The sequence below is a fragment of the Labeo rohita genome, chromosome 13, assembly GCF_022985175.1.
Source record: "Labeo rohita strain BAU-BD-2019 chromosome 13, IGBB_LRoh.1.0, whole genome shotgun sequence".
Lineage (NCBI taxonomy): Eukaryota > Metazoa > Chordata > Actinopteri > Cypriniformes > Cyprinidae > Labeo > Labeo rohita.
The window spans coordinates 34,672,899-34,685,060 of NC_066881.1; the positions used below are offsets into that span (position 1 = coordinate 34,672,899).

At 34.0% G+C, this 12,162-nt stretch overlaps 1 protein-coding gene across 1 annotated transcript in view; it reads left to right on the forward strand.

The window, feature by feature from the left end:
* The window catches only part of dntt (deoxynucleotidyltransferase, terminal), a 192,236-nt gene that overhangs the window by 58,077 nt on the left and 121,997 nt on the right, over positions 1 to 12,162 (forward strand). The window contains exon 10 of the mRNA XM_051126245.1: positions 6,680 to 6,812. Coding sequence (XP_050982202.1) covers positions 6,680 to 6,812 — 133 coding nt within the window. The remainder of the gene's footprint in view (positions 1 to 6,679; positions 6,813 to 12,162) is intronic.

Genomic DNA, 12,162 nt, shown 5'->3' on the forward strand with positions numbered 1-12,162 from the left:
TGAAAAAATGTCTGAAAGCTATGATTATGCCATGGCCAGAGGTGGGAAAAAATCTGTTTTGTTACAAAATGTGATTCTGTCACGAGTCGTGTGTGGGAAAGAAGTCGCAGGGACGAGGAGATGTATTATAAACTTGCTTTAATAAGATAATCCAAACGGGAACAGGAACAAACTGAAACAGCAGGGAAAACACAATCCAACACGACGCAAACTAACATTTGGCAACATTAGCGACAACATAAGAACGGACCAAAAAACAAAGAACTGAACCAAATTTATATAAGAGTGCTGACCGGACAAGGACAGGTGAGAGCAATTAACCAATTATGTAATAACAAGCAACGGAACAGGAAAGACCAAATAAGGACACAAGAGGGCAAAACCAACAAAATAGTCCACAGGGGTGTGACAGATTCTTGACAAAAACAATTTTTAAAAGGGTCATCGGATGCCCATTTTCCACAAGTTGATATGATTCTTTAGGGTCTTAAAGGTTCATGAAACCCCGGAGTACTTTTTCTGAGATTTGAGCAGAGGTGTTTGTGTTGCACATCATATATGGCAATGTTAGCATCCATTCATTTTAATTGTTGGAGAAAACTGGTTAATTTTAAGCTTTTTTGCTCTATTTTCATCTTCTGGGTTTAAAATCTACATTGTGCTGACGTCACACTTCGTGACGTGGCAATGGACTATAGTACATCAATGACGTGTCGGTGTCTCATAATTATTAATGAGGCTGCGCGTTCTTATCCTATGAGAAGACACCTAATTATTCACAACAGCACGTGTTGATTTGCTATGACAGACGCTTCAGAGTGTGAGTTTGCGTACAATAACTGAGATAAACGTTCATGGGTCGAAGGAGACTGTTTGTTTTGGTTTGCTTTGTAAGTAGAGTTCGGCACAAACGTGATTTATTCGTAAGGTAATAGCGGTTTTTACAACTCCTTAACACAACATATCAAAAGGATTATAAATGCCGCAAAATAAGCCTTAAAAGTTAATAGAGGTGCAACAGCACGTTCATATATATGTTTTCGATGCAGAGTGCAAATGGCTGTGCATTTATTTGTGTTGTTAACTCAGTTGTAAACTACTTTGGTTAAAAATTCTCAATGGTAGTGTAAAACAACACCATTTTTACCTTGCCGAAATCAGCTCTGCAAAAATCATCCTGTTCTGGTCAAGGTTGCTTTAAATGTTAATGAGCTCTGCTCGCCCCGCCCCTCTCTTCTCTCTGTGGAGTGACGAGCCTGTTTACTTTAGCCGCATTTAGCTGCGTTTAGTCGCTAAACTTGCTAACTAGCACGTTATTAGGAAAAGCGATTGCAAAGATTTACAAAAAAAACCTTTTACTCACTTCTGCTGTAAGTGAAACTGGATCATGAATGATTTGCGTGAACATAGACGGATATATGTAGATCGGGAGGTGCATTCCCTTCACAAACAAACGTAATCCACAGCATCTTCAGCGGCTCAGATGTCGGGAGTAAATGACGACCACTATGTTCATTATTACATCCAGCAACACAACACCTCAATCGCTCAATGTTTAATGCAAAATGTATGAACAGTGAACACAGTCAATTATGTTACACATTCAAAGTAGTAAAACAGCAATTAACATCCTGGACATTGAGAGCCAAAATTTATGAATTGCTAAATACATAAAAAAAGCCTAATACAAAAAAACTTAATAAACAAAATTACTAATAAAATTGCAGATATTTAGTTGAAAAATACTTGACCACACTTCATTGTTTTTACTTATTATAAACAGTACTCTAAAGCCTAATTATTGTACTTTTTCTTTAAATATTTAAAGTATTAAAACTTTCATGCTAAATGCATGAAAAATTCTTAATAAAAAATACTTAAGACTTAAAAAAATACTTGATCTCAGTAATTATTGGATCAGCAGCTAAATATTTAGTTGATACTTAAAATACAAACAATTGTTTTAATTGACTTACTTTTATTACTTACTTTTTTAAATTATTAAATCCGGGACACAGAGAGCCAAAATGTATAAAGTGTTAAAAAACAAAACAAAACAACAACAACAACTAAATTTGACGTAATACCTCATTAAAAACTCAAAGCCATATTGGACTGGCAGCTTAAATATTTACTTGAAAAATACTTAACTACACAGCATTGTTTTCATTTATTGTTGTGTTTTTAATTATAATTTTAAACTACTTTTAGAATTACAGTTTTATATTTAAATAAGCAAAAATACTTACTTATTATTATTATTATTATTAAAACATGCTTAATAAAAAAAATAAATAAAAATGGGCAGTGGATTCTATTTACACAATGTTAAAATAGCAGGATTGTCTACTATTTAAACTACTTATTGCAAATAGTGGCAATTATCTGAACCTCAGTATTGTGGTATGTTATAAAAGAGTATGCAATAATAACATATTTATTGTAAATGATCATTTTAATTCACATTATTAAATGGATGCCACCTTATTGGGACAATAAAGCCCTAACCCTACCTGATACTTTACTTTTTTAACTTTTTGATTGCTTTCTTCTTTTGAAAATAAATGCCTTTCCGATGTGATATGAGATTTGAAAAGGGAGAAAAAACCCCAAAAACAACTATGCCACTGGAGCTGATGTTTGGAGGGTGTCAATAGCCTCTGCCAACAAGGCGGACTATTTGCACTTGGTGTAAATAGACACTCCGTAAAAGTATCAGCAGCTGAAAATCATTACAGTATGGAATTGAGAGGTTTATGCCAATTCCCAGCCCTAGCATATCTCTAAAGTACCATGTTTTTACCATGCACTTACAGTACTCAGCAGAGTATGTGTCTAAAACAACATTGTTTTGCTGTAGCTCATAATGCTTTCACAGAAGAATGAGTTTTTCTAGTGTTTGAATGTTTTTAAGCCCGACCTCGCTCTCTTTCTCTGTGAGTAAAAACACAGTGTAGACGTGATAAATGTTCCTGCCAAACCACACTCATCATTTGCCGGTCATTTTTATGCAGCTGTCGGCCTCTGACGGCGTGTGTCTGGGACCGAGGGCCCCTGCGCTGTTGAAAATCACACTGTTTACCGTTTGTACTGTGCTTCAGTCTTCCCACCCGTCACCTTCGGGAGCGTCTCACGCAAAACCCCTCGGAATATAAATAAGCTTATCGATGAGTCTGGTTTTATGTGGAGCGTCACTTATTAAAGCCCTCCCGGGAGGTGGAAGGAAGTGGGAGAATGGGGATGGTTTCCGTTGTTTTACATTCAGAGCTCATCAATCAGGCTGGGAAAAGGCCAGCCGTGTTCCCGCTGTCAACTCGTTTATGAGTTATGATATGATTTTATTGTTAGCGTTTAATGCGATTACCTCATCTGACCTGTTGTTTTATGGCCTTGAGGGTTAATATGGATTTATGATAGAGGGTCGTGTTGTTAATTACTGATTGTTTAGGAAAACCTACTGTAAGTTTAATGAGGCAGAGATTGTTTCCTAGCTCACATCGCTAGTATTTTTCAATCGTCAGGCCTTGTAATTTTCCACCGCTGTCTTCAGGCGCTCATTCACGACCTGCTGATCTATAAACAACATGCTGGCTTCAAACAATTATGCAGATCCGGCTCAGGAGATTTCCAGTCGGGTGAGAGGCGGATCAGACACTCTCCTGTTGGAAAAGGTCTCGGCTTTCATAGTGATTTCTCTGGCTGTGCGCTTGTGATGTGTTTATTTTCAAGTTCAAACGTATGTTTTGTGTAAAGGACGAAAACTTCAGTAGATGACATGAAATATATGATGCTTTTCTCCAAAACTGCTTTATCTACTTATAGCTGCATGCATCAGTCTCCACTTATGAAGTGTTATGGGGCATAGGTTTGATTTCGGCATTGGTGGGGACATGATGACAGACTGTAGACATTTAATTGTTTGATCAAAATTACTGCTAGGGACAATTTAGTAGTGGCTGGCTATTGGTAAAGACATGTCATAGCGTCCCTACTAACTTCTGTGCCTTTGAAAATCATAACAAGCGATGTCCGACTTTGTAAACTATAGTTCTCTATTTAAATATGAAAAAAATGAGTTCATCCAAATTTCACAAAAGATTATGGACGTAATTATAATGTAAGTCAGACACTGAAGTGAGTTGCTGTTTTTGTCACTCTTCTGAGAAAGATTGATGAAATTGTTTTGTCCATGGTTACATATAAAACCTTTGTTAATTTTCTTAAGGAATTTGTATCTGTGTATTCTTTCTTTCTCCTTTCTTTTTGTTTTTATAACTGTATAACTGTATATATATATATATATATATATATATATATATATATTTATTTATTTATTTATTTATATTTATTTATTTATAGATCCGCGATAGGCGCTTCAAAGTCCCGATGTGAATCAAATGATTCGCAATCCGCACTCCAAATTCCCCGATCTGAATCAAAAGATTCACGAACCCGCTCCAAAGTTCCGATCAGAATAATGATTCGCGAATCTTTCTCTGCGTCCCAATGTGCATACTATCCACCCTGCCCTAAATAGTATTGAAAATTACTACTATCACATAGAATTTAGGATAGATAGTATGCACATTGGGATGCAAGTATTATTTCAGGTCGGGACATAATTTGATTCAATTTGCGATTTGCCATCTGAATCAAAAGGTTCACGAACCTGCTCGGAAGTTCTAAATCAACTGATTCACGATCTGCGCTGCGTTGACCGGATCTGAATAATGATTCGCGAACCATAATTTCAGATCGGGACTTCGGAGCGCGATTCATTCAATTTGCGAAATGATTCCCGAACCCGCGCCAACGTAATACCCCAATAACGTAATATTTAGCCCCTGGAATGCTAATTTTACGTTTTTATTTACGGAGACCCTCTAAAAACGCGACTGGGCAACTATTGGGCTAGTTTTGTTGTGAAAACCTGGCAACCCTGTCACGAACCCGCTCCAAAGTTCTGTTCTAAATCAAAGGATTTGCAAACCTGCTAATGATTCGCGATAGGCGATTTGGATCCTGATCTGAATCAAATGATTTACGATCCGTGATCTGACTGTAGTGGTTCGAAACAGTTTGCGACGCAGTGGTGTAACTGATTCGGAGTTTCGAAAAGCTCCGTTTCACCCACCACTCGATTCGAAAACGAATGGCTCATTTGATCTGGTTTTTGCCAGTGAACTGAATGATAGAATTTCAATTGAATCAGTCAGTTTATAACTCGCGAGTCCGCTCCGAAACCCGATCTGAATTAAATGATTGCGGATTTGCAATTTGAAGGTTTTTGCTGGTCATGTTGCTGGTCAAGGACCAGCATGACCCAGCAAAGGACCAGCATAAACCAGCAAAGGTCCAGCTTAAACCAGCATCAAAACATACCTACCAGCATATGCTGGTTTTTTCACCAGGGAGGTAACCGGTTTACTGTTAACTAGTGAAAACACTCCATTAATATGACGAGCTGCACCTCAAAATACATCTTAGATTGAAACATTGTGCATTATGATAGAGTTTGTAGCTTAATTAACTATATCTGAAATGGTTTGAACACTGCAGTTCAGTTGGTGACAGTTCAATAGGAAATCAGTTGAAAACATCCAGTCATGTCTTACCATTGAAGTGAATGTTCAATTTATTAGTATATTTTGTAATAAATATTTGAGAAATATTGTTGTATCTGATTGTATTAGTCTATATAGAGTGATAGTCAATGTAAAAAGAACAAATGGGAGAAGCAGATGAACACAAAACACAATAACAACAAAGGTAAATACAGGGTAAACTGTATCATTCAACTGAACTGTGCACGTGTATGTATGTGTGTGTATATATATATATATATATATATGTATACACACACAATATTTACATTTTTGCAAAGTATTAACATATAATAGAATGTGGAGACTGATTGATGGATCTCTCATCATGATTTCGGGTGATGCACTTTTTACATTTGCATTTATGCATTTGGCAGATGCTTTTATCCAAAGCAACTTTAAAGTGCACTCAAGTCTGTCACTCAAGGTGCTTTATCACTAAAAGTCATTTTCTCTATGGAGAAAATTAATGGGTTTTTTATTTCTGGAACCTGTCGGTTGTGCTCTATTAAGTGTGACAGCAGCACAAGGGAAGAAGTTCACAATATTAGAAAGCAGATCAAAAACACAAAGATAAAAACCAGGAACGTCTACTGTGTATTTGTCTTTAAGTCTGACAAAGAAAGTTTTCAGTGGTAGTTTATTTTTTTTTTTTGTTTTGTGTATGTGCCATTAAAGGAATAGTTCACCAAAAATGTAGATCTGCTGAAAGTGATGATCCAACGTGTAGATGAGTTTGTTTCTCCATCAGATTTGGAGAAAAGTATTTTTTTAAATTGTTCCTTTGCAGTGAATGGGTGCCGTCAGATTGAGAGTCCAAACAGCTGATAAAAAGATCACATTAATTACTTGTGGATTATTGTGATGTTTTTATCAGCAGTTTGGACTCTCATTTTGACGCCAGCCATTCACTACAGAAGATCCATTGGTGAGCAAGTGATGGAATGCTGCATTTCTCCACATTTAGCGGGTTTTTGCAGGCAAACACCTCTCACTTAGGTTTTTTTCAGACAGTGCAAGTCTAGTTTGTGCAATAGTTTGTCATTTAATCTTTTATTCATCCGTTCTCATCGCAGGGTTCTTGTTTTATGAGGACATCAGTAAGCCGGTGAGCAGGACAGAAGCCAGTGCACTGAAGATTATAGTGGAGGAAGCTGTTATCTTTGTCAACCCTTCCGCCACCGTCAGCATTACAGGAGGATTCCGCAGGTAAACCGTCAAGATTACTGGTTTGTGCCTGTTCATGTAAGTTCAGGAATGTGTGATTGTGTTTTTTATGGAAAAAACACCTAAAGAAAAATGTATTGCTCAGAGTTTCTTTTATATGAGTCAACAGTTGATATAAAGTACGGTGACGCATTGCTGCCACACACATATTATTTTTTCCACTCAATTGTCGTAATAACGAAATTAAATAATTAAAAAACGACAATTATCTCTTTAAAATGCCATTTTTTTGTAATAAACTATATTTTGTTAAAATGACATCTTTTCTCGTAATAACGAGTTATGTCGTTAAAACAACATCTTTTCTCGTAACAGCGAGATGTTTTCTAGTTAAAACTACATCTTTTCTCATAATAACAAGATGTTTTCTCATTAAAACAACAATTATCTCTTTAAAATGCCATTTTTTGTAATAACGAGATGTAATAACGAAATCTTTTCTCGTAATAACAAGATGTTATCATGTTAAAATGAAAATTATCTTGTTAAAACTACATCTTTTCTAATAATAACGAGATACGTCGTTAATATGACATCTTTTTCATAATAACGAGATGTTATGTTGTTAAAACTTCTTTTCTCATAATAACGATATGATGTTAAAATGACATAATTATCTTGTTAAAACTACATATTTTCTTGTAATAATGATGTTATTTCGTTAAAACGACAATTAACTTCTTAAAACGACAGCTTTTTTGTAATAACAAGATGTTTCTCATTAAAATGACAATTATATTGTTAAAACAACATTTTTTCACATAATAACAAGATGTTTTCTTATTAAAACGACATAATTATCTAGTTAAAACTATTTTTTTTCTCGTAATAACGAGATAACGAGATGTTTTCTCATTAAAACGACAATTATCTCTTTAAAATGCAATTTTTTGTAATAACGAGATGTTTTCTCATTAAAATGACATCTTTTCTCTTAATAACAAGATGTTATCACATTAAAATGACAATTATCTCATTAAAACTACATCTTTTCTCGTAATAACGAGTTGTCGTTAAAACTACATCTTTTTCCATAATAACAAGATGTTATGTCATTAAAACTTCTTCTCTCGTAAGAGATATGACGTTAAAATTACATAATTATCTTGTTAAAACGACATCTTTTCTTGTAATAACGATGTTATTTAGTTAAAATAACAATTATCTCATTAAAACGTTTTTTGTAATAACGAGATGTTTCTCATTAAAATGACAATTATATCGTTAAAACATTTTTTCTCGTAATAACAAGATGTTTTCTTATTAAAACGACATAATTATCTAGTTAAAACTACATTTTTTCTCGTAAAAATGAGATGTTTCCTCATTAAAACGACATCTTTTCTCGTAATAACAAGATGTTATCACGTTAAAATGACAATTATCTCATTAAAACTAAATCTTTTTCATAATAACGAGATGTTATGTCGTTAAAACATCTTTTCTCGTAATAACGAGATATCACGTTGAAATGACAAAATGATCTTGTTAAAAAGACATCTTTTCTTGTAATGATGTTATTTCGTTAAAATGACAATTATCTCGTTAAAACAACATCTTTGTAATAACGATGTTTTCTCATTAAAATGACAATTATCTCGTTAAAACATCATTTTTTCTCGTAATAACAATGTTTTCTTATTAAAATGACATAATTATCTAGTTAAAACAAAAAATTTTTCTCGTAATAATGATGTTTTCTTATTAAAGTGACATAATTATCTAGTTAAAACTACATTTTTTCTCGTAATAACGAGATGTTTTCTCATTAAAACATCTTTTCTTCGAAAAACGGCATCTTTTCTCGTTAAAATGACGAATTAAATACAAATTTGCTTTAGATTGTTTTATTAAGTAGACCTTTCAAAGTGTCTATAGACATAACAACAGACAGCGCACCCTGTTATTTTACAAAAGCATTTTATAACATTTTTGTTGTTATTGTGGAAGTACACAAAATAAAGACATTTATATTTCCTTCCTCTGTTATCAAAATGCAAGAGATTGTGCCAGCTCCGAATGATGTATATTTGCAAGAAAAAAATCCTATACAACAGCCAAACACCATGAAGAAAACGCATTTGTGACTAATTTGCAGAGCGGTACATCCGATGAACTCTTATTCTGCGTGATGGGATAGTAAAGACAGGCAGAGTCGAAAAATTTAGCTTAAATTTCGTTTGTCCATTTTTCAAACAGAACGAAATTATAATAATAATAATAATAATAGCTTAACAACAACAACAATAGGCCTAATATAATAATAATAATAATAGGCCCTAATAATAATAAAATCAAACTGTTTGTAATTTCTCTTTATTTCTTTTTGTTCCTATTTTGATTTACAATCGCTTGGCTCGCTCACATGATGTAATCATATCTTCTGTAACGGGAAAAACATTGTTTTAAGGACATAATATGTTGTTATTACGAGAAAAAATGTTCTTTTAACAAAATAATTATGTTGTTTTTATGAGAAAACATCTCGGTATTACAACATAATTGAGTGGAAAAAATAATATGTGTGTGGCAGAAAGGCATCACCGTAATAAAGTAAGAGTATAAAGCTGTAAAACTAATATGAATTACCTGAGGAATTGTTGAGAATCTGGTGAATCATTTGAGAAACAATAGGCTTCAGTCTGTCTGTGAGCTGCACGCTTGTGGATTAATGTCACAGGATTCACTCGGGGCCTACGAACGAAATAAACCGTGTATCACATTTCTACCATGTAAATGTAAGAAGGTATTTGTTGTACCTTGAGGATCCTTTCGGTCTATGAGAAAATGTGACCACGAGGTTACAAATCTTAATAAGATTCGGCAGGCAGAAAATGCCAAACATCCTCATGCAATCATACAGTGTTTGCAGAGCATGAATGAATTTCTCATCAAGAACAGGGTGTTTTATCCTTTCTCACTGTCTGTAGTGTTTTGTTTGGCGCGGTTGTAAAGTTTCTCTTTTACAGCTAGCGTTTATGTAAATTATTTAGAGGTCAGCTGTCTGTAAGGACAGAGATGCTCTCCATTCTGTTGTTTTCGCTGCTCTTGGTCCTTCAGGCTCGCCGATGGTGATGAGAATTGTGGGAAGAGAGGCACTCGACTGCTTTAAAGCCTCCACGGGCTCATCTCCACACGTCACGCTTCAAATCAGATTTATGATGTTTTGTGTGCTTTGTAAGGAAAGGTGCTGTGTATATATATATGTCTGGTGGTGTTGTGTTATTTATGGTGCATTTGTTTCTGCAGGGCGTGTAATTAAATGGAATTAAAGAATTAAAAGGGTAATGGCGAATTTTTATCTCATGATTTTGACATTTTGAGGTTAAATCTCATATTTTGGACTTTTCTTCTCAGAATTGCAAGTTAACATTCTCACAACTGTGAGTTTAAATCCCACAGTTTTGACTTTTTCTTGCAAATGCAAGTTTGTATCTCACCAATTTTTTTACTTTTCTTCTCAAAAATGTTGTTTATATCACATTTTGGATTTTCCTTCTAAAACGTCCAAGTTTATATCTCAATTTGGCCTTTTCTTCTCAGAATTGCAAGTTTAACTCTCACATTTTAGACTTCTCATAAATGCAAGTTTATATCTCACAATCTGGACTTTTCCTCTCAAAAATGCAAGCTTATATCTCAATTCAGACTTTTCTTCTCAGAAATATTAGTTTCTATCTCACAATTTGGTCTTTTTTTTCCCGAATGACAAGTTTAACTCACATTTCAGTTTATATCTCACAATTTGGACTTTTCATCTTAGAAACGTAGTATATATATATCACAATTTGAATTTTCTTCTTAGAAATGCAAATTTATATCAAAATTTGGACATGTTGTTTTAGAATTGTAAGTGTATATCTCAATTTGGACTTTTCTTCTCCAAAATATTATTTATATCTCACAATTTGGTCTTATCTCAGAATTGCAAGTTTAGCTTACATTCCAGACTTTCCTTCTCATAAATGTGAGTTTATGTCTCACAATTTGGACATTTCTTCTCAAAAATGCAAATTTATATCTGACAGTTTGGACATTTTGTCTCAGAAAAGAGAATTTATATCACAATTTGGACTTTTCTTCTAAAAAATGCAAGTTTATATCAAAATTTGGACATGTTGTTTTAGAATTGTAAGTTCATGTCACAATCTGGACTTTTCTTCTCAAAAATATTAGTTTATATCTCACAATTTGGCCTTTTTTCTCAGAATTGCAAGTTAAACTCACATTTCAGACTTTTCTTCTCAAAAATGCAAATTTATATCTGACAATTTGGACATTTTGTCTCAGAAATTAGAATTTATATCACAATTTGGACTTTTCTTCTAAAAAATGCAAGTTTATATCTCACAACTTGGACATTTTGTCTCAGACATGAGAATTTATATCACAGTTTGGACGTTTCTTCTAAAATATGCAAGTTTATATCAAAATTTGGACATGTTGTTTTAGAATTGTACGTTTATTTCACAATTTGGACTTTTCTTCTCAAAAATGCAAGTTTATATCTCAATCTGGACTTTTCTCCTCAGAAATATTAGTTTCTATCTCACAATTTGGTCTTTTATCTCAGAATTGCAAGTTTAACTTACATTTCAGACTTTCCTTCCCATAAATGTGCGTTTATATCTCACAATTTGGAAATGTTGTTTTAGAATTGTAAGTCATCTCACAGTATCTCACAGTTTAGAATTTTTTCTTAGAATTTCAAGTTTAAATCACATTTTAGACTTTTCTTCTCATAAATGTAAGTCTATGTCTGACTATTTGGACTTCTCTAATCGAATTGCAAGTTTATATCTTACAGTTTAAGCTTTTCTTCTCAGAAATTCATATATTATTATTATAGAATTGTATGGAAAAAAGTTGCAATGATCCTTTTTGTGTGACATAAATAGCTGTGCCTGATTGGCCTATTGACATCCCTTCAAAGACTGATATTTTCGGAAAGTAACGATGCACTGAAACTCTGATGAATCAGTGCAGAATTCCAGATGCTTTCATGTCTGTTTTGTTGCGATACGGTGCCGTTATTCCCAGATAACATGCCCCTGACACGCAGATAAGTGTGTTAAAGTGAAAACAGCGCTATCACCACGCACCTTGTCAGTAAACTAGTTTATCTTGTCGGTAGTGGTTTATTTCAGGGTGTTTTTTTTATATCTTATTTGCTTTGTAAATCTTGTTGATGCGCTGTAGTTTTTGCCGGATGAGAGATATTATTAGCTCGGCTGAACAGATGTCACAACCGCACGTCTCCTACACAGCAGATGACAGATGCAGCGCAAATGAAAACAAAAGGCTTTCTGAAGATGCGACAGTGTTTGATAGT